This window comes from Natator depressus, chromosome 1 (genome assembly GCF_965152275.1).
Source record: "Natator depressus isolate rNatDep1 chromosome 1, rNatDep2.hap1, whole genome shotgun sequence".
Lineage (NCBI taxonomy): Eukaryota > Metazoa > Chordata > Testudines > Cheloniidae > Natator > Natator depressus.
In genome coordinates this window covers 204,047,583-204,073,347 of record NC_134234.1, presented here as the reverse complement: position 1 = coordinate 204,073,347, position 25,765 = coordinate 204,047,583, and the positions used below count along the sequence as shown (strand labels likewise).

Sequence of the window (25,765 nt, the reverse complement as noted above, 5' to 3'; positions counted from 1 at the left end):
CAGTGGAACCAAGGAACTTGACTCATCCCCTGCACCAGCTTTTTTCCCAATTCCCACAGCACCTAGTTAAAATCATTCTCCCACTTGCTGGTCTCTCCCAATAAAGGAGCCTACTGCAGCCTCCTGGAAAGCATCCCAACTGTTATACCAATAAAATAAAAACCAGCAGGATCTTATTAAAGGGGAAAAGGCAAAATGCCACATTTATTGTAAATACAGAAAGAATCATAGTAAGCAGTTAGTTATAGCTATAACATTCCATTCAATTTCATATTTATTCACACTTTCATTCATACAAACACACACACACACACAGGTTCTGCAAGGTTGTTATAGTTGTCAGCTTTAGAGTTGCTCATGCCAAGCCACTGGCCAGGTGGCCTGGACATGGGGAGGGAGCAGGGCCTTGTGAGATGCTCATCTGATGCTCCTGGAAGTTGGTTTGCAGAATCAGACCCCAAAGTTCTCACTTTCTAGAGTCCATTTTTATAGGAATTTCTTCCTATGTCAGTGTATGGGGATTGCTTCATCGTGCTGTTGCTGAATCAATCAGCAGATGGCACATTCCTGACGGCTCCGTGCTGCCAGATGTTATCTTGTTCTTTGGTTCTCCCATTCTTGAGGATGTTGGGTGGATTCCAGTCTGCCCTCCGGGGGTCCTCTGGTTATTTCCACTTGACGCCTTCTTCAGCCGATGGACACTGGATTCTTAGGCTGGCACCTCCCTGATCATTCAGTTATTATCCACACCAATCATCCATCCACATACATCCTCTATCTCTATTTTAATCACAATTGTTAACAAACTGAGATGAATACAACAAAAGGGCGTGGAGTCTCTGGGTGCTGTTTCTGTTGTTACAGAGTATTGCTTTGAGTCTCTCTCTGTGAGTAGTTGTTGTTACAAAGAATTGCTTTGAGAACAGACTCTGTCTTAGAATGTGCTAACACAATTAGCAGCTTGCAAGTTTCACACATAGAGGGAGAGAAACAGTACCAAAAACCAAGAGACCTCTTAATTAGTAATACCTTGGAATTTAAACTATGGGGAATCAAACTCATTTGTGATTTTAGAACTTCTTTAATATGATCCAACATAATCCCCCTTTTGACACTAAGATTTATAATCGTCATTGTCACTTTCTGTGTAGCCCATTCAAGAGAAGGTACTGTGAGGCAATTTGAGTTTGTGATTCCAGTTCATCCCACATACATGATCCTAGTGATGTATCTTTACTACAAGGTTCTGGGGCAACACGCAAGGTGAGGCATACCCACTTTTGAGGAGTCCATTCGGTACAACCTCTAGTGTCCAATAGCTTCCCTCCCTCCCTCCCCAGCCCACTGGCTCAAGGTCCAGGGTAGTCAGAAGGATCCCATGTGTAATATGGGGAGTGGGCTAACCTTCAATACCTTTGCCTCCAGGGACTGTTGGTGTGCAATTTTGACAACAATTTCTCCCATTAACAACTCTGGTTTTACAATACTGGAAACGTATTGCATCCTTTCATATTGATAAGTGTCAAACAATGATCTCTTTCTTTGTTTTAACAAATGCATCAAACCCTTAATATTTCCCAATATGACCCAGAACATTTCCTGTTCCAAAGTAGCTAGGGCAAGTATCTGCATTTCAGTGCATCCCATAGCTATGGCTGTGTAGTTTCCTATTTCTAAATTTTTTCTTATGCATAAGCCATGTGGTAGTATTAAGCCACTGCCAAAGATTCCATCGGGCTTTTAGGTTACCCAGACCAATTTGGACCAAGTCTACATTGGCATGTACTTGTTTTTGTATCAGGCTGTCCTGTAGCTGGGACAGAGAGCTTAATTTATTTTTAATTACCTGCAGGTCTTCAGTATTTTTTTTATTTTGTTTTTAAACACACAACAGTGCTAGCAACAAGACAAAACATAGAACACAAAACACAATTTCTATTGTGACAGTAGATTCATGGTATTGGGTTGCTCTTCAGCTGGCATCAGCTCTTCTTGATTTTCTGAAAGACAAAAAGAACATGTTTCTACCCCTTTTTGGGGTGGCAGATTATTCCTTAAAATGTTTCTTTTACAAATACCCTTGCTGATTGCAGGCAAAACAGAGGAATTACCCCCATATTTTCCTGTTTTTTGTTCTACAGGCAGGCCAGGTTTCAATGGCTTCTATCTTTTAAGGGTTATGGGGAAATTATCCTACTGTTTAGTCATTAAATCCATAAGGTGTGGTACCTCAGTTTTCCTTCTTATACAGCAGACCAAGTTTATAATGTTTTTCCTGCTGTGTTAAGCTTTAAGTTTATTTACAGGATAGCTGCGAAGCATCATTATCATATGACCTTAAAGGATTTTTTCAAAAATCATACACACTATACATTGCTAAAGGGGTACTTATTATCATTAAATTTATTAAAGTTATCTTGTTATCCCATGCCTTTTATTTAGACAGTTTGTTTGCTGACCAGGTGTGTCCTTTATCTGCAGCTCCTTTGTGCTGCTAGTTCTTTCCTTCCTTTATCATTTAGGTAATTTGCATTTTCACAGAAGCTTCCTGCTTTTGGATTTAAAGCCATCAGCAGCTCAGAGACTCTATCTTAAAAGGGACACAATCAACTTTCACCAGAGTTTTGATCACTTTTAACTTCTGCTTCCAAAACACACAGCAATCTGAAAAAGAAACCCAACCTATTGTGGCTCCCTTTGGAGCCCTAATAGCATTTTAATTAAGTAGCATGGTATGTTTGCATTTCTTTTGCCCCTTCTACAATATACCCTGCACATGTTCTGGGGCAAATGCACATTCCTTCCATAGTTTAACTTCTATAACATTATCCATTATCAATTTTTACATAAGGTGTAACTGTTTCTCTTTTTTTGCTTACAGAGTTTTCATGTACCTTTATCAAAGTAACAGTCTGATTACTCAGAGCCATTTTAAGGCTCAGTGTTTGTAACATTGCTTCTTTTTGTTTTGTGCACCTCACCCCTGCTGTTGCTTCAGAGGGGCACTGTCTTTTTTAATTTCTTATTATTTATTTATTTACTACAGCTCTCATCTGCTAATTTGTTACAAAACCAAACAAACAAAAACGAAACAAACAAACAAAAAGAATCCAGAACTTTTTTTTCTATTCTCCTGATTTTGACTGCCCTGCTGCAGCCACAAGTTAAAAACATTTTAAATTTTGTAAAGCATTGAGTTACCTTTTAAGGGTTAATGCCAAATCCGAAAGCCAAACAACACTAATTACCTGTGTCTAGCAAAAAGGTCTGTCAGTTTTGCAACTTTGAATTAAAGAGTCAAATGGATTTTTAGTGGCATTATTGAAAACAAAAACAATTGGTCCTTAGAACTTTACATATTTACACACGCACAGATAGATACATACACATTTTCTTTTCCTTAACATCCCTTCAACACTACTCTGTTTTTTACATCTTACACTCCCTTTATACATTTGAGGCAGTTAAGTTCCAATAGAACTCACTTCTGTTCTTTTAGCAAATTTGACTAAATTGTCCAGTCAAATTATTTTAATCAGAGAATTTATTTTGCCTGGCTAATTTACAGACATTCCTTTGGAAAAGGGCCCATTTTTCCTTCAGAATGGCTGCAAAGAAACCAAGAATGCTCTTTCTCCAACACTTTTCCTTTTTACCATTTTCACAAAGTTTAGCTGCTTAATTCCCTCCAGCCTCTGCAGAGTAAACTTTTTCACTCTCTTTTCTCTTTGTAATTATGCCTGGGGGTGCCGTACATAGGACCTTCTCCCCCTTCACCTGCTGTAATGGCTGCTACCTGTTTAGAGGTGAATCACTAATTAAGTGATTAGTTAGTGATTCACAATTACTATGATTTGCAGGTGCTCTGCCCTGCTTCAAGGTTAATTTCTTTACCATACCTTGGAGCACATGATTCTCTCTTTCACTTTTCTCAGAGGCTTTAGCTTGGTCTGCCAGGAATCTTTCTCTCTTTTTTGTATTCGTGGAGTGCCTCTTTCACTATTTTCAGCTGACTTTGGGTATTTGTAGCCAGCACCTTCCAATTGTCTGCTCCCTTTTCCGTTTGTGCCTTTTCCTCTTTACATGAAGGCAAGCGGAGGTAAGAATCCTTACATGCCTCCCACAACAACCAAATTGCTGCTGCATCTCTTTTGGCAGCACTAGAAGGTTTGTATGTGAGGATATACTGAGCCAATCTATCCTCTAGGTCTGAAATAGTGCAGACATCAGCTAGGGCTTGTTTAGTCCAAGGACTGTACCCAAATTTTTGAAGGATTTGTTTAAAAGGTGTAATTTTTTTTAATGAAAGGCGAGGCTGGAGCTCCTTTTGGCTTCATTCCTCCCTCTTCACTTGCTTTACCCTGTGTTTTCTTAAACATTCTAACAAATTTTTAACTTCTCTGTCACTCCTGATTTTATTCAGCGAGTGGCTTCTTTGTCTCCACTGGTTTTACTCAGCGGGTAACACAGCCTAGATTCCCTGAACCTGCTACTCCTTATTTCAGCGAGTAGCTTAGCCTGGCCCGTGGACCTTCTTGCTGCCCCTGATACCTCAGTGAACAATAGGACTTAGGTTTAGTAATCGTAGCTTAATCATACAATCATAGATTTTAAGGTCAGAAGGGAGCATTATGATCATCTAGTCTGACCTCCTGCACAATGCAGGCCACAGAATCTCACCCAACAACTCTATATGCTTTCCCCTGCTACCTTCCCGGAGGCCAGCAGGTCTGGTCAGCCTGCTTTCCCCTGCTACCTTCCCGGAGGCCAGCAGGTCTGGTCAGCCTGCTTTCCCCTGCTACCTTCCCGGAGGCCAGCAGGTCTGGTCAGCCTGCTTTCCCCTGCTACCTTCCCGGAGGCCAGCAGGTCTGGTTAACCTAATAGAAATGCCTAGCTCAATAGAGCTGGTGGTGTGCACAACAAAATTTACAATAACTGAGGTTTTTTACCAATATTCCCCCTTTCGCAATTCTCCATCAAAATGTTATACCAAAAAAATAAAAACCAGCAGGATCTTATTAAAGGGGAAAAGGCAAAATGCCACATTTATTGTAAATACAGAAAGAATCATAGTAAGCAGTTAGTTATAGCTATAACATTCCATTCAATTTCATATTTATTCACACTTTCATTCATACAAACACACACACACAGGTTCTGCAAGGTTGTTATCATAGTTACCAGCCTTAGAGTTGCTCATGCCAAGCCACTGGCCAGGTGGCCTGGACATGGGGAGGGAACAGGGCCTTGTCAGATGCTCATCTGATGCTCCTGGAAGTTGGTTTGCAGAATCAGACCCCAAAGTTCTCACTTTCTAGAGTCCATTTTTATAGGAATTTCTTCCTATGTCAGTGTATGGGGATTGCTTCATCGTGCTGTTGCTGAATCAATCAGCAGATGGCACATTCCTGACGGCTCCGTGCTGCCAGATGTTATCTTGTTCTTTGGTTCTCCCATTCTTGAGGATGTTGGGTGGATTCCAGTCTGCCCTCCGGGGGTCCTCTGGTTATTTCCACTTGACGCCTTCTTCAGCCGATGGACACTGGATTCTTAGGCTGGCACCTCCCTGATCATTCAGTTATTATCCACACCAATCATCCATCCACATACATCCTCTATCTCTATTTTAATCACAATTGTTAACAAACTGAGATGAATACAACAAAAGGGCGTGGAGTCTCTGGGTGCTGTTTCTGTTGTTACAGAGTATTGCTTTGAGTCTCTCTCTGTGAGTAGTTGTTGTTACAAAGAATTGCTTTGAGAACAGACTCTGTCTTAGAATGTACTTTAACACAATTAGCAGCTTGCAAGTTTCACACATAGAGGGAGAGAAACAGTACCAAAAACCAAGAGACCTCTTAATTAGTAATACCCTGGAATTTAAACTATGGGGAATCAAACTCATTTGTGATTTTAGAACTTTTCTATGATCCAACACAACCCTGGCCCTTCCAACTTTGCTGCAGCCTGCTTTGACCCCTCTCAGAACTCCCATGATACCCAAGCTCCCCGCTGATCTATTGCACCTCCCCGCTGCTGATTCCCTGGTCTGCCTCCTGCTGCCCACTCAGCCCTGGCTGATTCGCTTTCTAATTATCTACCCATTATCACTACCAAGTTTTTAATTGCCTTTTGTGAGGGATTTTGTCAAAGGGATTTTGTCAGCCCAAACAAAGGGTTATCAGTTCTCCTTTATCTGCTATTTTGGCTTGCTCAAAACATTCTAGTAGATTGCAGAAGCTGGGTTTTCATTTGTGGAAGTCATGCTGGTTTTTCCCTTTCACATCTTGTTCCTCTAGCACAGTGGTTCTCAAACTTTTTTTTTCTCAGACCACTTGAAAATTGCTGAGGGTCTCAGCGGACCACTTAATGATCTTTCCAAATGTTCTTTGTACTGTTAGATAACTATTGTAAAGCGCTTTGGATAAAAGCGCTATATAAAAGAGCTTAATAGTTTTTTTGTTCTAAAAATAAAAGCACACAACTCATATTTTCATATCCGTAATCTTACCTTTCTAATGCGATGGATGTGCCCTCTCTTGCCCACCACCGCAGCTCCTGAGCTGGGGTTGGGAAGGGGAGGGGTCTCTCCCTTTCTCCTCCACCGCAGCAGCCCCTGAGCTGGGTCTGGGAAGAAGGGGGGGTCTCTCCCCTGCCACAGCAGCCACAGAGCTGAGGCTGGGAAGGAGGGTCATCTCTCCCCGGCAGCCACAGCCCTAGAGCTCGGGAAAGTTGCCTCTTTCTCTGGCTGCCACATCCCTGCACATTCCAAATTCCCCCCACCCCCTCTTCTCACCCCACTACCCCCTCCCAGCTACCCCCTATTTCCCCAAGGCCACCACCTCACCTTACATGTGCATCTTCTCCAGGATCCAGGCACCTAATTAGTGGAGCCACGCCTGCGCGGCTCCACTAATTGGATGGGTGGTCCTTCATTCTCTTGTGTGCAGCCTCCCATGCACACACCTTAGAGGGAACTATCCGCGGACCACCTGAATGGAGCTCATGGACCGCTGGTGGTCCGCGGACCACAGTTTGAGAACCTCTGCTCTAGCAGATTTGGTATTAAAGTCAGGTTCACTAGTCTGTAATTGCTAGCATCACCCTAGTTAAAATTTTGGTACTTTTGACACCCTCCAGTGCCCTACTACAGTAGCAGGGTATGCTGGGCACACGATTGCCTCTCTGTTCTCTTCTGCTCTGCAGGGATCACCATTCACTCTGACTGTGAGGAACAAATTCCGCAAACACCAGGGTGTGTTTCATTGCTGCACGTTCTGCTCCAGCGGAGGCCAGAAAGCTGCTCGCTGCGCTTGCAGTGGGACCATGCCAGGTGAGCTTTTACGAAGGCCCAGATCCTCATAGATTCCAAGGCCAGAAGGGACCATTGTGATCATCTAGTCTGACCTCCTGTATAACATAGGCCACAGAGCAGATCTTTTAGAAATAATTCCTAGAGCAGGTCTTTGAGAAAAACATCCAGTCTCGATTTAAAAATGGCCAATGATGGAGAATCCACCATGACCCTTGGTAAATTGTTGTCAGGGACCACAGGTCTTGAATGTTGGTCCACAGGGCTCTTAGGCACCAGTAAGTTCAGACATGCCACCCAGTGACTGCTAACAGTCACCAGAACTAGAAGCTGAACTCTGACAGAGGACTCCAGGCCTAGGATCTGACTGGTGGAACTCTGGGGGTCCTGACTGGGTCCTTGCTTGTATTTAAACTGCACAGGAACAGGAAGTTGTCCATGCAACTGGGTTGGCTCTGCTTAAGATTATTTTCCTTGTACTACCTGCTTCTACTGCCTGACTCTGATCTCCTGGTAACCTGACCCTGCCTGCCTCCTGGCACCTAACTGTCAGTTTGCCCTGTGGCCTATCTCGGACTCTTATCTCCTAGTATCTGACCTTGCCTGGCTCCCGACTCCCGCTCTGACCATTAGGTCAGACCGCCCACCTCCTGGTCATGACAGTTGTCCCAAATGTGTGCTATATTTTCTGTCTGAATTTGTCTAGCTTCAACTTCCAGCCACTGGATCATGTTATACTTTTCTCTGCTAGGCTGAAGAGCCCATTTTTGAATATTTGTTCCCCATGTAGATACTCAAAGGTATTCCGGTACCTAACTCCGACTGAAATCGAAACAGGTCTCCCAAAACTGTTTGAGCCAAGAGCATTTGCCACATCCCCTCCCCTCTTACGTAGCACTGTGTTTTTAATCACTATGGGCCCACTTCAGCCACGGCATACACGCCAGAGTGCCACTGGTCAGCAGGAGCGTGAGTACCTATTGTCTGGTAGAATCGTGCCATGACCAAGGGATGGAGAAAGTGCAAACAGCTCTGTTCAGACAGAATTTTCAAAATATTCAGCTTCTCTTGACCTTGTGGGGCTGGAACGCTCTGAGCTCTGGCTCTATCCATGATCCCTGGGGCCTCTTGAGAACATTCTTTCAAAGTTCAGCTTGGTCACTGATTTCATCAGAGCTGGTTTCCATGGCCCTGCACAAGACTCATGCTTGTCTTTGTACGGTTTGCCTGTTGTCAAAGTAGAAATAACTTCTTCCATCCCCCATACCTGACCTGTAGCCAGCTCTGGCAGGAGCACACTTCCTGTCCGTGAAGTCCAGGGGGTGGTACAGGCTGGCACGGTGGGATTCAGCAGCGCTAAGGTTCGTGATACATCATAGGCAGTGCGAAGAGCATGAACAAGAAGGCGTACGTTTCTTAACAGTGGGGGTTGTCACAGTTCTACAGGATCTGTGCTACCCCCCAGTCTCTTGGAGGAACCCTATCAGTGTGCCAGATCCCCAAGGGGCCCCACTCTTCCTGAAGAGTAGGCCCTGCAGTCTCACTGCGTCTTAGGCTGAGCCTCTGGGCTCCAGCGCTCCCTCTTCTTACCATAAGCTCTGCTCAGCAAGTCCCGCTGAGATAGACTCCTGGTACAGACTGGTACACACATCAGGGACTAATGTACCGCAGCCAGTATTTGCAGTCACACCCCAAACAGCATTTTCAAAGCAGAATAGGATTTATTAGTCAGCTGGAACAAAGCAGGGGAAGTCCTTAGGTTAGCACGAAGCAATAAAGGTTAAAGCATAATCCGTTTTGGTCAAGCTAGAGCAATTGACCAGCCAAGCTGTAGTGAGTTCCATTTCCAGGCTCTCTCTCTCTCTCTCACTTCCTCAGTCAGTTCCAGTAGAGAGCTCCCAGCTTCTTCCAGAAACTAGCTCTTTATTCCTGCTGGACACATCTGTCCTTTGTTCTCCAGGCAGGGCCGCACACAGTTCACAGCACTCCTGGCTGGAGCTTCCTGCTATTGAGTGTCAAATCATGAGTCACTGGAGCTTGCATTTTCTCTCTAGACCCCTTGTTGATCTGGGGCAGTTTCAGCCACTGCGTTAATAACTCTATTCCAGCAGTTCTCAAACTGTGGGTTGGGACCCTGTTTTAATGGGGTCACCAAGGCTGGCGTTAGACTTGCTAGGGCCCAGGGCTGAAGCCTGAGCCCTACCACGCTGCGCCAAAGCCCACACCCCCCTGCCCAGAGCGGTGGGGGCTCAGGTTATAGGCCCCCCACCCGGGGCTGCAACCCTTGGGCTTCGGCTTTGGCCTCCTTGCCTGGGGCGATGGGGCTCGGGTGGGCTCCTGGGGTCGTGTAGTAATTTTTGTTGTCAGAAGGGGATCGCAGTGCAGTGAAGTTTGAGAACCGCTGCTCTATTCATTCCACCCGGGGGGAGGGAGGGTGACACACACCTTTGTCTCTTAATCTGCCCTGAGAACAAACTTAATCCTCTCTTTTCCCCTCCCCCCCAGTGGATAGCAATGCAACATATGGAGGGAAACTGAGGCACCCATAGGACTCATAAAAATATTTTTAAAATTTCCATTTAATCACAGGAGTAATATAAACCACTGGAACAGTTTACATGGGCCGTGGTGGATTCTCCATCAATAGCAATTTTGGATGTTTGTTTAAAAAATTTTCTCTAGGAATTATTTTGGGGCAGTTCCTTGGCCTGTGTTATACAGGAGGTCAGACTAGATTATCACAATGGTCCCTTCTGGCCTTGGACTCTATTAATCTATTAATAGCTTTTTGTTGGGGATTATTAGGGTGATCACCCCGTGTTTTGTCCCTATTTGTTTGAAGGATTCTGGCCCTGCCAGCCCAAAGCAGGAATACCTCGTGTGTGCCATGCCCTCTCAACAGGGCTCTCTCTGGCTGTCAGCCAGCTGTGAGTTGGGAGCACACTCAGGAAGTCACTAGCAGCTGGAACTGTCTCTATATGCTATTTTCAGCGATGCTAATGTTGTTTCTCCTCTATCCTTGTGACGGGTAGGTGGGTACCAAGGCTGTGGTCATGGTCACAAAGGTCACCCCGGCTGTCCCCACTGGTCCTGCTGTGGCAGAGCAATTGAAAACTCTGAATGCTCAGCTGTGCCGCCTGGTGAGAACTTGCAGAGAAGCTTGCTCAAAACGGTGGCTCTCTGACTGGCGGGTAGAGTCTCCTAGAGCTGGGGGGTCTCCGCTGGCTGGGACTCAGGCCTAAACCAACAGAAGTGCAGGGACTGTTACGTGGCCCTCATTGCCAGGGAGCACCTTACCGAGATACAGAGCTGCTGTGTGGGCTGGGAAGGGAGACATGTTAAAATAAAAATGTGCCTTATTCCATCCTGGGGCTGTGTGAGACAAGTTATTTCATGTACGGTCGGGGGAGCCCTGGGAGTCATGTCACTGACTTCTGCACAGTGAGGAGAGAATGAGGAATTCCATAGTCAGTCTCCAAACTCCATGCCTGGGAGAACAGGCTCAGAGAGGAGATAGCACAAACAGCTACCTCCTAGAGGGTCAAGACACATCTTGTTCCATGGGGTCAATGTTCCCTTCCTCTGCTCCGTTCTTAAAGGATGATTACAGTGAGGCCAAAGATGCTGATTGCGTCACATTCCAAAAGGTGTTCTGCACGTGTTTAGAAGAGGCGTGGCTGCTTACATATTTCTTAAGCCTCTCTGTCCAACCCAGGGCTAGATCCTGACCACAGATGGGTGCAATACTACACAATCTCACTCAATGGATCTGCTATTTTGTTTGCAAACTTTACTCTCCCTGCGATCTCCAGGTGTATTGGCTTGGGCTGTATCTTTTTAGATCCCACAAAAGAAACAGGATTGGTCTAGAACTGGGGTGGGGAACCTTCGGCTCGCAGGCCAGATCCGTCCTCCTGCTTAATTTCATCTGGCCCGCAGCAAGTCTCCGCACCGTGGGCTGGGAGCCCTGAGCATCAGCGACTCCCCAGAGCTGCGAGCACTGGCTGGCCCCGCTGCCGGGGGAAGTTAGGGTGTCAGGCCGGTCGGTCAGCTGCCTCTGTGGCCCCTAAGCACAGGGGCAATCAAGAAAGCTCTGAGTCCGCGTGGTCCTACCCTAGCTGGTAGGTGCCGCCCCTGCAGCTTCCATTGGCCAGGAACCGCAGGGGCGGCATCTTCAGGGGCGGACAGCGTGTACTGCACAGAGCTGCCTGGCCACATCGTGGCCACTTCTGAGAGCGGTGCGGGGCCAGGGCAAGGGGGGAAGCCTGCCTTAGCCTCACTATGCTGCCAACCGGGAGCAGCCTGAGGTAAGCGGTGCCCAGCTGGAGCCTGCACCCCAATCCCCTGCCCCAGTCTTGAGCCCCCTCCCACACCTCAACTTCCTCCCAGAGCCCACACCCCCATCCAAACCCCCTGCCCAAAGTCAGAACCCTCTCCTGCACTTCAACCCCCTGCCCCAAACCCGAGCCCCCTCTCACGCCCCAACCCCCTCCTATAGACTGCACCCCCAATCCCCAGCCCTGAGACCATTCCTGCACCCTGAACCCCTCATTTCTGGCCCCATCCCGGAGCCTAGGGGAAGCCCCAAGCCTCCGCACCCCCACATGGGGCTGTGTGTGGCCCGTGACTGAGTTTTACTGTGGGTCAGTGACCCCCGATAGAAAAAAGGTTCCCCACCTCTGGTCTAGAAAATACGTGGTTTATGGAAATCCAAGGAAAACTCAAGGTGCTGGAGGAAGGGGATTGGTTTTGTTCAACATCTTCATTAACGATCTGGATGATGGGATGGATTGCACCCTCAGCAAGTTCACGGATGACGCTAAGATGGGGGGAAGAGATATATACACCGGAGGGTAGAGATAGGGTCCAGAGTGACCTAGACAAATTGGAGGATTGGGCCAAAAGAAATCTGATGAGGTTCAACAAGGACAAGTGCAGAGTCGTGCACTTAGGATGGAAGAATCCCATGCACCGCTACAGGCTGGGGACCGACTGGCTAAGCGGCAGTTCTGCAGAAAAGGACCTGGGGATTACAGTGGACGAGAAGCTGGATATGAGTCAGCAGTGTGCCCTCATTGCCAAGAAGGTCAACAGCATATGGGGCTGTATTAGTAGGAGCATTGCCAGCAGATTGAGGGAGGTGATTATTCCCCTCTATTCGGCACTGGTGAGGCCACACCTGGAGTACTGCGTCCAGTTTTGGGGCCCTCACTACAGAAAGGATGTGGACAAATTGAAGAGAGTCCAGCGGAGGGCAATGAAAATGCTCAGAGAGCTGGGGCACATGACTTAAGAGGAGAGGCTGAGGGAACAGGTGTTATTTAGTCTGCAGAAGAGAAGAGTGAGGGGGGATTTGATAGCAGCCTTCAACTACCTGATGGGGGGGTTCCAAAGAGGATGGATCTCAGCTGTTCTCAGTGGTGGCAGATGACAGGACAAGGAGCAGTGGTCTCAAGTTGCAAAGGGGGAGGTTTAGGTTGGATATTAGGAAACACTATTTCACTAGGAGGGTGGTGAAGCCCTGGAATGGGTTACCTCGGGAGGTGGTGGAATCTCCGTCCTTAGATGTTCTTAAGGCCCGGCTTGTCAAAGCCCTGGCTGGGATGATTTAGTTGGTGTTTGGTCCTGCTTTGAGCAGGGGGTGGGACTAGCTGACTCTTCTGAGGTCTCTTCCAACCCTAATCTTCTCTGATTCTATGTCGGCGTGTCCTTTCATCTGAGTCAGTACAGAACCAAGTTCCCAGTGTGACAGTAGGGGACACTGTGCTGCTGGCAGTGAGATGAGTTGCAGAAGTGCAGCCACCTACCTGTTCCTTGCATTCATGAGGGTGAACTGGGAGCAGCTTGCACATTATGGGAAGCTAGAACCAAGTGGCTGGCACCTTCCTGCTACTATTCTGCCTATTCTCCGCTGTCAGAGTCTCATCAGGAATTACGCCGTTTTCCGTACACAAAGGGGTCTCACACACACTGCCCACAGACAGCTGGGGGAATTAGCCTGAGTGATATAGAATAGCAGATGTAACCTTTTTCTGTAGGTTATTGGTTCAAATGCAGCCCGGGTTGGCAGGGACAGAAAGTCATGACCACTTACACATGTGAGGCTGAGCTGTGAGTGTATTTGACTTTTATCTACTTTCCTTAACTGTTCACTATGATAGGTTTAATTGGTTAGGCTTAGCTAGTGTCCGTAGGAATCAATAACTACATTTTAACATTCTCATTCTTTAGCAACTTTAAGTGAGTTATCAGGGTTTTGTTGGTTAATTTTTTTTTTAAAATCAGCTGAAAGACCAGGACTATTTGCAACTGTTCTTTAGTAATCCAGCTTTTTGTGACCAACTGCTCACACTCACTTCTAATTCCTCTCCGACTCCAGTAAATCCAAAAATGGCCATCTGTGCTTCTGCTGGGCCTAGCCCTTGAGCTGTTGCACCCTTGAAAGTGGGCATGTTCCACCCCATGACCTGCACAATCTGCCACACTCAGGGTTGGCTGCATCCTAGGCTCATTGCACACAGCAGCCTTATGTGGCGGTGCTGTGCTGGAGCCCAGCACGGATGCAGCTGGGCTCATCATACTATTAGGGATTGAGAAGGGGAGTGATGGAGCATGGGTGGAGATCAGCCAGTCAGGTATATTGAAACTGGGACAATGCATTGGTTTCAACAATAATAATAATGTTCTTGTTTATTATTAATAGCCAGAATATAAACTACCTAGGCATTGCTAGACATTCATGGTGCCTGTGTAACCCACACACCTGCTGGGTGTGGTGTTCTGTCCCATCTAGTGGCACTGAGACCACTTAAAGAGAGAGATAAAAGGAGTCTACTCTACAGCCTTACCTACCTAGCCAGTTGGCTTTTAGCTCATGTGGTAGAGGCTCATGCACTAAGCTCCAGAGATCCCCAGTTTGATCCCACGCATGACCGACCAGGGTCTGTTGGTGTTACAACGGGGGACTCATTGGGGATTTCAACTGGGAAGCCTCTGCTGAGTATAGTGTTCTGTCCCATCTGGTGGCACCGAGACCACTTAGCGAGAGAAAATGAGCCTGCTCTACAGCCTTAGCTAACAGGCGGTTGACTTTTAGCTCCTGCTGTAGAGGCTCATGCACCGAGCTCCAGAGGTCCCAGGTTCAATCGTGTCCACCGATGACCGGGGTCTGTTGAACCTGAGCCTTGAGGATTCTCCTTTATTTTTTTCCTACAAAGCGAATTTTGGAGCCACCATTCTTCCAGCTGAGGATAATGGGATGGGATCCCTCTTCAGAAACTGTTTATAGCTCTCCATTATTCATCCAAAAAGAGGGCTATTAAATAAGGCACTTCGTCTACCAGGTGAGCCAAAGGGTCAGCTCTGGGAACCAGGCTAGTCAGGCTGTCTTACTCTGCCGGTTGCTGCCTGTGACCTCTGTGAGCGAAGGTTGGGCGTGAGCACCTTCTTTACCCAAACTGAAAGCTATCCATTGGTCTCCCTACCGAAGTGAGTACCCTGCCCTACAGAGGATAACCTCTCCCTGGGTGCATGTAGCCAGGAAACCGTAATGTCTTTTCTTTTCTGTGTACTGTATTGTTACATCTGTAAGCATCCTGTGTGCCGTTTTGTCCCCACCTTGTTACAGAGGAGACACCTGCACACCTGGGCTCTTATCTGGAGACTTCACTTCTGTTTGATCTGGTTGATTTTCTCTTTTATTTGATGTAGTGTATACACCTGTCATTGATGCTCTTTCAAGGCACTGTTTGTGGGTGTTGCCCCTGTGTATAAACCTCAGGGTCTACAGTCAGCTGGGTGTGGTACGGGGATTGCAATGCACTGCTGGCACTGGTTGATGATCTGCTATCAGGGTCAAGTGCCCATGCCAATTCTTTTAGCCTTGTCGGCTGCATTCAGTGCCAGTGCCTACGAGGAGTTGTTCTGCCTGGATACCCCAGCAAGGTGGATAGTGCTTCTACTCATGAGCAGCCCTATGTGCTGTACATTTATTTAATGAACTTAGTCCCTTTTTCTATTCACAAATTATTTGCCAACAGACTTCACTGGTATGCATTGTTCAAATGGTTCGACAAGTACATGTTTTCTGCAAACATACTTCAGCCAACAGGTTGTTCACAAACTCTTTGCCACTGCTATTGCTTCACCTGGTTGTTGTTCCTAATTATCCATTTGGGCTGCATGGCTGGCCATGGCTTTTGCCAGATGGCTTTGCCCCAAGCCGACCAAGAGATTTCAAGATGGCTGTGTGATACCGCAGAAGCAAATGCTCCGGTGGATACATATTCACACAGACAGTTGTGACAGTTTCCCTTTCTGCAAACATTCTTGCTGACAAAATTTCACTAGCACAAAAGTTTATGAAAAGCAAACAGAAGGTGGCAAATATGAGGATCGGGGCCAAACCTGGGAGGTCTTTGTGAGGTTTTGAGTAAATGTCCCTGAATAATTTCCAGCAGTACACAGCCAGCTCCACTCCTTTCTTTGTTGAGATCCAAGGTTTTCCTTGGCTCCCCAAGGTCAGGACTCTCACTGCCTCCCTCCCTGCCTTCTGGTGCTGGCTGAGGTCGAGGAGGGGTGGAATCAGTAGGGAGTCTCTTCACACACCCCTTCCAGGCCTGGGGAGAGGAGCAGCTGGGATTCTCTTTACCCCTAGGCCAGGGTTGTCAGCACGGAATCTCTCTCCACACACACCCAAGGCCTGGGGAGATAAGGCTGGGAGCCAAGGAGGAGAGGAGGAGATGCAGAGGTCTCCAACAACCTCCAGTATTTCTAACCACCTCTTCCTGGCGAAACTTCAGGGCCAGTTCTCTATCCTCCTCCTCCTTGACCTATTGGATGCCTTGGACACTGCTGATCACTTCTTGAAATCCTGCCATCCCTTGGCTTTTCATGATTCCATCCTCTTCTGGTTCTCCTCCTACCTCTCACATTACTCCTTCAGCATCTCAGGAGAAAGTCATTGGCCCTGAGACATGGTAAGGCTTTGCCACAGAGATGAAGAACTCTCCTGTGTTACACTGATAACTCGTAGGGGTTCTATAAGTAATAGTTCTGTATAAAGAGTGAGAACCCCTGATAGCAGAGCGTAGGAGTCATTCCACTGTGTTTGGGAAGTGGACTGTAACCTGCTCATTGAAGAGTCTGGCTTTGTGAAGTGATGTAATGTGTGCTGTAATCTTGACCACCTCCCTCCCCCCCAATTGTTTGTTTAGCTCTGAAATGAGAAACCTGGTCTGCATGCTTGGTCAAGTGGCAACTTTCATTCAGTTGTCGGTGAGAGCAACAGGATGTTTCTTTAGGGTCATTTCACACTGGGTCACATCAACCTCAAGTTATGTGCTTCCACTGAAATCCTGATTGTTAGAATAACACCCATTTTTCATCAATGGAAAACTAACAAATAAATATAATATCCATTTTAAAGCAAAAAAGTAACGTATGAGACAGCGGCAGTATAGGAAAGAAACACTTCATAACCTTAAATAATCATAATGATCAGACAGCCATAGTAATTGTATTGGTAAAAAAGCATGTATACCCTCTGTTTTCATTCAGATACAATAGGAAGAAGGTTAGAGCAAAGGACTGGCCCCCAGGAGAATCAGGTTCTGCTCACAGCCCTACCACAGATTTTGGACAAGTCTTATAGCATTCAAGTCATCAGAATGTTCAAACCTGGGGATCTAAAGTTAGACTCTCAAATCTATGGTAGCACCTAAATGAGTGGCTGGATTTGGAGAGGGGGTGAGCCATTGAAGTCAATGGGAACAGCAGATGCTTAGCACCTCTGAAAATGAGACCATTGATTTACATGCCTGGATGGCAGCCATAGTCGTTTCCAAGCCACTCCTTGCTCTCCCACAGCCTTCATCCCCTCTGGCCTGTCCTGCTTCTTGTACCACAGCTGAGCACATTCTCTCACTGGCTTACCTAATGGGGAGCTCCTAATAGCTGCATAAATAGAACAGTTTAGAAGCTGTACCCTGGCCTGAAAAACAAACTACCAACTTCTGCACATGAGGAAATGCACAGTTAAGGTGTTGCTGCACATAGAACACAAGCACATATTCTTAACTCTGACCCCTGTAGCCGCCGTCCCTGTGGGACGCCACACCTTAAACTCTGCCTAAGCCTTTGTGTCCAGTGTGATCTCTGCCCAGCAGCAGCAAGTACTCCCTGGATCAGTGGTGCTGCCTTGAGTGTCTTGTGTATGACTGTATGAACAGGAGTCCCAGTTTGGAGCTGTGGTTGGCACAAAGAAAACAGCAGTTTTTGTTCGGATGGGCAAGGTACTGGAAAGGGTACTCCCAGTTCCCTACCACTGCACAGGAAAGCCCTGTACAGACATTTAACTAATTTATCATCACAGCAGCCCAGGGCAGCGTAGGGATAAGTGTTGTTATCCTCATTTTACAGGCATTTGCAGGCTTCCCCCAAATCCACGCTCACACAGGATCCCTCACCTCAATCCACACACAAGGGACAGGGAAGACAGAGTCCCCCACACAAATTCAGGATCTATCTGACACAAGCAGCTTGCACTCCTCTGCTCTCCCCACAGGTCTTCTCTCTGTTCTCCTCTCTCCCCCTTTGCCTCTTAGAGCTTCCCCTCCCTGTCAGAGCAGGAGGAGAAAGTGCTGCAGGGTCTGTGCTTCCTGCTAGCCTTTGCAGGCTCTGCAGGCTGCCGCACAGCAGACCCTGGCACCAGTAGCCAGGATGGGGAGGAGATGGGAAACAGGAAATTGTTTGGTCCGGGGGAGCAGCAATAAGAGTGCATGTTTTAGGGGCAGAAGAAATGCCTGTTGCATTTTAAGTCCCCAGATGTAGGGTGGACAGAGTTGGGAGAATCACCAGGGAGGAAAAAAGTTGGGTGTCAGAGAGGGAACATGTACTACCCTCTACTGTGCTAGAGCCTATGGCTCCACATGACTACTTTAGCATGGTATCGGGAAATGCTGGGGAGCATGTCCAGTTCAGATGGGGTCTGTGAGGAGGCTCAGTGGGGATGAGGAGCGAGCTGAGAGTAGATTGAAGGTCTGTTGATTTTAACAGCAAGCCTCTAGCAAACTCTACTGAGTATAATACAGACCCCTAATGGTGATTTTTGCCATTTTATAACTTGGCCATATCTGAATGGATTTGCATGGGACCAGCAAAAGGCCCCTCTCTGACCTCAGGACCATCCCCCTTCCAATATTCACATCTCTGCAGCAAATTTTGGAGGCTCTAAGAATTCCTCAAAAAAAAATTGGAAATGTTTTTATAATGGGACAAGTTAGGCAACCTTAACATAGGAGTCAAGGCTACTGTCCTATAATAGTGAAAAAGCTGTGCCTTGTTGCTGTGATTGTGTCTGATGGGAAGCCTGATCATGTCCTGTTGGCTTCCTCATACCTCAACTTTCCCCTCCTGGACTCACCACTCCTTACCTGAGTTCAGCTATTTAAGCAGAGTAGCTGGAACTTAGACGAATGTGTCTCAAAGGGAAAGAGGCTGCACTGAATACTGCATTGAATTGTTATGCACCCTACGCTTCGCCTGTCTGAACCAGTCCCATTACCATGGCTTCCCTGGGTCAGGTCATTTTCTGGAGGTACCGTACAGTCTTTATCCGCTTCTGGAGAAAAGGGAGGGAGGGAATTGTGTTTATTTCATTATGGAAGGTCTGGGCTCCACTGCCACACTTGGCTGCTGTGCTGTCCTCCCTTGGGGACTTCTGTTCAGCTTTGGCGAGGGGAATTCTTTGCCATTTGGCTCAATAGCATGCTCTTGGGCTGCTTTTTAGTATGTGTATGTTTTGAGTTGTTGTGCGGAAAGTATGAATGCCAAGCCAGTCATTGATATAAGACATAGACTTAAACTGGTGTAGTCATGCTCCCAGATCCCAGTGTGCGATAGTTAGCGATTACAGCAAAAATGAAGACTTATTTCCAGGGAAACGAGTAAGTCTTGCTTACAAGACTTCAGAGCTGCATGTTATTAGAAGAGAGGGATGTAAATGGCATTGGAGAGCCTCTATATTTCCTCTGTCAGCATTGGGAAAGTTGTGCAAATCTCCCCCAAATCAGTGTGTTAGAGAGAGTAATCCACAATCCATACTACAGTATAGTTTCTGTGTCTCTCAGCACAATTGTCTATTCCTGTGTAAGAGCTATGCTGAGGAGGAGGTGGAAGGAAGAGAAAAGAGATTTCATCTATTTGTTCAATAATGCTTCTACCTTTTGATCTATTTGGCAAAGCCAAAAATCAAAATCAAATATACACAGAGAATAGGTATTCTGGGAGATTCATAACGGGATATAAAGTCTCACACCTAGGTCGCCTGGTCTCCAGGTCAGTAATGGCTGAAAATGATTTCTACCAGACAGCAATTTGGTGGCCCCCATGTGAAATGAATTGGAAGACTCAGTTAAGTTTCTAATGAATAGATGCCAGTCTCATAAAATCACTACCACAAATAGCACTTTGCTGACTGTCTTTGCAGAGAAGCCAGTTGTTTAATAGGGCATGGACACTGAGCTCTTTTCATCTCCCTAACCATGGCTCTTCTGGGCTGGATTCAGGCAGGTTAGCACAGTGGCATGTGGGAAGCCTATGCTAATATTTATTCTGTTGATAGGACTTCAGTTCTCAAGGCTATCAGTCCAGCACTAAATTCCCCACCAAGGGCCCCAGTGGTGGAATGCCCAGTGCATGAAACTCTTAGGACAACCTAGTTCCTGTGAACCTTGCCACGTTTTCCTGAATTCCTTGTGTGAGGAACAGCTTCCTCCTGCTACGAGATAGATAATCACTGCATATATAAAGCCCCTGACCAGGCCTGCCAAGGTGCTCGGGTCACTGTACATCAATTTCATAATAAACTGTGAAAGCAACAATATAATAAGCTGTAGAGATAGTAGTATAATGTAATGATAAATGTCAAGTGAACCTCTTACTTTCTGTGCATTTGGAACACACATAACAAGCTACTCTGTTATTAAAGGGGGTGTGTGGTCCTGACTAACTACCTGCAACCAGCCTGACTGGTTTTGTCAGAGGAACAATAGCTGATTAGTGTGACAAATGAGCCCTCATCCCTTAATTCTTTCAGCGTAATCACACTGTCTGTGTTGGCTAATGTCTGCTTCACAGGGACAGTAATGTCCAGCTGAAGCAGCAGAAAGAGTGCTGATGCTTCCCAGAAGAGAAGGGCTTTTGAGGGTCCCTGCCTCTCATCACTAAGCTTGATGTTTCAGATGGTTAGAAATGGCTAGGGAAAGTTAACTCTTTATAGCGAGGTTAGAATTGGAGATGTAGGGGAATTAAAATCCCTGCTGTTTATCACAAGTCAACTGATCCTCTTTAACTATCAAATGTCCCAAAACGTCTTCAACATAGTTAAAATTGCCCAGAGCTGCCTCATGCCCTTCCAGAAGGTGGAGAATGGTTAAATTTAAGCTTCTAAAAGCCAGGAAAGTCTTCAGTCACAACACCTTGTGCTCTGGTCCCATTAGAATGGATAACATGGTTTAGTGGGGATTGTGATCTAATACCACACCGCATGAAGTCAGAAATTGAAAGCACAGTCTACTCTCCCATCTGGCTTTTAAGAAGTGTAAGGACAGAGCCAGAGATGTCCTAATCTGGCCTGTTACGAGTGCTGCCATGGAAGAGAAGATCCAAGAGTGGAGAAAGCAAACTGCAAAAGAACTGTTGAAACCATGTGAGATTCTGGATTGCCCTTGCTCATGTTTGCTGCAGATCTATTTGAAGTCAATAGGAAAGATTACCTCTTATTGTGGAGTACTACACATTTTTGCAACAATTCAATTTTTAAAGCACATCAAGTAGCAGATTGTGAATCACATTTTGTAACTCACTATGGGACTCCAGCTAAAATTAATAAAGGATAAAGGATCAGAGGCGAAATTTTCAAAAGCAACTAGGGATTTGGGGTGCTTTAATTTTTGGATGTTCTATTTAGGGTACCCAAGGGGACTGGCTTTTTCAGAGGGTGAGTACTCAATACTTTCTGAGAATCAGACCCTTTTAAAGTTGTTTCTAGCTGGACACCCAAAATTCGAGGAACCCCAAATCACTAGCTGCTTTTGAAAATCTCAGCTGCAATTCACGAGAGGTTCTTTTGACAATCCTCTTTGCTATATCAGTTTGTGCCCTGGTGGATTCAAGGGTTCAGCTAAAATATCATGTTTCATTTACCCTGGGGAGCAGAAGGGTAAAAAGCTTCGTGCCAACATCTAACAAGCTTCTTGAGCTAAAGACAATTAACGTTGAAGTAGTTGCAAAAGAGCTATTCACTTGGAAGCTGGAAGTCATATTACAACACTTATACTAAAAAGATTTACCTCAACTGCAAGTAGTAGAATGTTAGATTCCAAACAGGAAGTGGTCCAAATCTTTAGAGGAGGATGGCAGGCCTTATTGTTTCTCTGGTGTATCTAGGGGAAATATCCCCTCCCTCACATCTATAGGGCCCCTGGCACTCACCTGTTGGAGCCTTAATTCCCAGCAACCACCTATATTCCTTTAACTGCTGCTGTCCCCATATTCTACTATATCAGAGAGACAGTATTGCTGCATACAGGGCTCATACAGCTTCAGGGATGGATGAAGACTAAATGTGGCTCCGATCAAAGTCATGGGGCCTAAAATTTGCTCATGTATTTTGAGGGTGGTGGTGACAGCCACATCATTTGTGAGCCCCTTCAGTTAAAGAATTTGGGAGCCCATTCGGAAGGAAGTTTGATTCTGCTTTAATCTGCTACTGATTACACCAGACTGCCTCCCCAAGGGCTGGCAGGGAGGACTCTGTGGGGCACTGAATACCTATCATACTAGTAACCCACCTAGGTCTGGTATCAGATGGGGGTGTGATGCTGACAGATCAGGTGCCAGCTCATGCCAGAGCCTCAGACCGCATAAGCTGGTTCCGAAGTCAGGGCTCGGATCTCCAAGACCATTCTGGCAGAAGTAATGGCCACCAGGAAGGCCACTTTCCAGGACAGTAAAGCAGAGAACATGTACTTGCGGGAAACGCAAGGACGAGATGAAGTTCCAGAGACAGTCACAGGCAGTACTGTGAGACACAGAACTGAGAGGGTAGTGGGGCGGCAGGCCCCTTTATACCAGCATTATGAGTGTGCAACTCCAGGGCCTACCTGATGGATACCTCTGAGAGAGAGCTGTTCTCAGGGGGAGCACACACCTGCTTTGGAATGGCTGTGAGCAACATCTCAAAGAACAACAGTTATGGAAGGTCAGTAATCGTTTTTTTCCTGACAGCCTGCCCTGAGGTAGGCACTCACAGTGGTGAGCCTCTCCAGACAGCATGACCGGAGGACACCATTTGGAAAAGTGCGCCACTCTGCTCCCACTGGGGTGACCTTGTACACAGATGTGCAAGGTCAGGCCAGTGGGGGATGGGGCGGGGTACTCTTAGAATGGCGTCCCCAGTCTGGCATTGTGGGCCAGGGATTCGGTTGGTGGTTAGTATATGCTGTTTCAAGCTGGGACCAAATGACAAAGAAAGGGTTTTTGGTATAAATGGCTGAGTTTAAAGTGACAAAAGGCCTTTTCTGAGCAAGCAAATACACCAGACTTTTTGTGCAAGGAAAGGCCAGCATCCTTGGGCTAGGGCCTATTGGATGCCCCATGTGGAAGATAGGTGACTTCTGCTATGATTAGTAGGAGGCCTGTAGGAACTCCTGTTTTCTCTGTCATGCATTTGCCCTAAGAATAAATATTTTTTGCTTTGTGAAGTCTGGTCGGTAATTGATATTCACTGTTGTAGCCCCTGGGGAAAGAGTTAACGCCAGATGCTGGACTCTGGTCAGACCTGCTGGGAAAATCACAGTGAGGTACAGAGGGACTGCAAACCTAAAATCCCAGTCTGGAGGGAGAGAGACATGGTGGTGACAGCTGAGAGCCTGAAATCAAGGGATCTCGGAGGGGAAATACAGGTGCAATTATCCTGAAATTGTGCAGGTTGTGACAGATTTCTAAGGGCCAGATTCTGTCACTTACACTGAGTAGCACCTTACTCTTCAAGTAATCCCACCGCCCTCCTGATTTCAGTGGGACAGTCACAGGGTGGCCGGCCCCTTTAAGGGGAGAGATCCAGCCTCACCTGTGACACATTTTGCTCACCTCCTCAGGTGGGGAAAAGGAAGGCTATGTGACTGGTGGGTCATGTGACTCCGTCAGGCCTTTACAATATCTAGCCCAGAGGCTGGGGAGAAAGGTGGAAGTGGTGGTTGACTTTTCCTAGTCTAGGGGAGCTGCAGTCTCATTCTGGAAGAGGGAGAGGTTGTCACTGGGAGATAAGCACTGGGAGTCATTGCTTTGGTAAAGAGTGGTTTAAATAGGGTGTGAGTCCCAGGAGAGATGGGAGACCACTTTGGTTTATGCTGTACTTGGACTGCCAGCAGGGAAAAGCCAGGAGGGTCAGCAATCTGGTCAGAGTGAGAAGAACTATGAGATGAGCCCAGGAGGGGGCAGAATACCTTTAGTTTATGTTAACTTGGGGCTGTTGTCAAAGGTGGTGTTTATTTTGGACTTTGAGTACCCTGAAAGGGGACTGAACTCTGAGAGTGACCCAGCTGGGGGGGCTGAGCCATGCGAATCCCTAGGAGAGATGGAAAACTCTGAGGGGAAAATGAGGAAGGGGTGCTGCAGAGCCATCCTATGCCACAAACAGGTGTTCTGGAGACAGCAACCTTGCTACAGTGACTTTTCATGGAGTGAGGGAGTACTCAATGTGAGTAAGGTAGCGGAGGTTAAATAATGGGCAGTGAATGAAGCAAGGGTGCACTCACTGAATACTGAGAATCAAAAATGATGAATTAAGACTTTTTTAAAAAATAATGACTCTAGCCCTCGTCTTACTTGGCTGAGCAGGTGAGTAAGGAGGAGTATGGTCTACTTCACCCCTTGCTTAGCTAAGCAAGATCTATCCTGGGGTCTGGTGCAGCCCCTGGTCCCTGGATAATCCCCCTTTTTAGGCAAGTGAAGAGGTGCAAGGGAAGGGAGGAGCCTTGGCTTCACCCACCCTCTACTCAATGGCCTAGCATGAGGGGAGAAGTAAGCTGCACCCTTCCAAGTGTTACAATGACCTGTTTTCTCCTCCTTGTAGCCAGAGGACCATAGACGAAGAGTTGCACCTCAGAGGGGGATGGATCTCTGAGGCACAACAATTCCTGGAGCTACTCTTGTGCAGCTACCACAACCAGATGCTTGTGGTTTTTTTGTTTTTGTTTTTTTTTTAAATAGCTCTCAGGGCTGCGGACACAGGGAGGAGTAGCACTTTGTACTGGCAGGCAGTGTGTCTCTCCCACACAGAACCTCTGAGAACAGTGGTGTGAGTATCTGATGGGTATGTGGTAGGAGACATCCTTGAGGTTCAGGGCCACATACCGGTCTCCTTGGGAGAGGGAAGGGGTGGTGATTTGAAGGTCAGCATTCTGAACTTGAAGATCTTTATGTAGTTGTTTAGTCCAGGGATCTCAAACTCCAAATCACCACAAGGGCCACATGAGGACTAGTACATGGCCCAAGGGCCACATCGCTGACACACACACCCCTGCCCCTGGCCCTGCCCCCACTCCACCTCTTCCATGAGGCCCCGCCCCTGGCCCGCCTCTTCCTACCCGTTCCCTGCCCCCATTCCAACCCCTTCCCCAAAGTCCCCACCCCAACTCCTCCCCCTCCCTGCCCCTATTCCAACCCCTTCCCCAAATCCCTGCCCTGTCTCTTCTCCACCTCTTCCCCTGAGCAGGCAGATCCCCACTCCTCCCCCCTCCCCCCTGGAAAGCACTAAGCGCCACCAAACAGTTGTGGAGGTAGGCAGAGGAGCGGGGATGCGGCACGCTGAGGGGAGGGTGGGTGGTGGGTGAGGGGAGCTTGGTGGCCGCAGGAAATAACTCGGGGGCGGGGGGGTGCAGGGAGCTTGGCGGGCCGCAGCAAATAACTCCGTGGGCTGCGTGTTTGAGACCCCTGGTTTAGTCCCTGAAGAACTAAGATGGAATGAAGGCCATCTACCTTCCTGGCAATCAGCAAAGTACCTTTCCCCAGGCATCTTTGCAGGATTCCCTGTATTGCCTCTTTTGTGAGAAGAAATTCCTCTAGAAACACTTTCTCATAAGAATGATCCTTGAAGCAGGAAAGGAGATTTAGGAAGAGACTTATTGTGGAATTGGCTGTTATAACCATTTTATCAATGTCTAACATGCCTGGATCGGTGATCACACACAAGGCATCAAAGAAATGGGAGAGGTGATCTGCAACAGGAAGGGACACAGATAGGTGAGCACGTGGTTCTCTACAATCCTGTTGAACCTGTAGACGGCAGGTAGATGAGGCAGGGTCACTGCTAGAGTTATGATGGCCTTGCTTGGGTCTGTTTCTTGGCCAGGTATTCTGAATGAAACTGGGCCTGGAGGGATCTGTCCT

The 25,765-nt window shown here is 47.0% G+C and overlaps 2 protein-coding genes across 3 annotated transcripts in view; both read left to right on the top strand.

The window, feature by feature from the left end:
- The window catches only part of TRIM45 (tripartite motif containing 45), a 30,525-nt gene extending 19,884 nt beyond the window's left edge, over nt 1–10,641 (top strand). For both annotated transcript variants that reach the window (XM_074974945.1, XM_074974953.1), the window contains exons 6-7: nt 7,207–7,333; nt 10,345–10,641. In XM_074974945.1, the coding sequence (XP_074831046.1) occupies nt 7,207–7,333; nt 10,345–10,496 (279 nt within the window). In that variant the 3' untranslated portion in view covers nt 10,497–10,641. The remainder of the gene's footprint in view (nt 1–7,206; nt 7,334–10,344) is intronic.
- Nucleotides 1–25,765, top strand: part of VTCN1 (V-set domain containing T cell activation inhibitor 1) — a 75,915-nt gene that overhangs the window by 19,839 nt on the left and 30,311 nt on the right. The window lies entirely within an intron of this gene.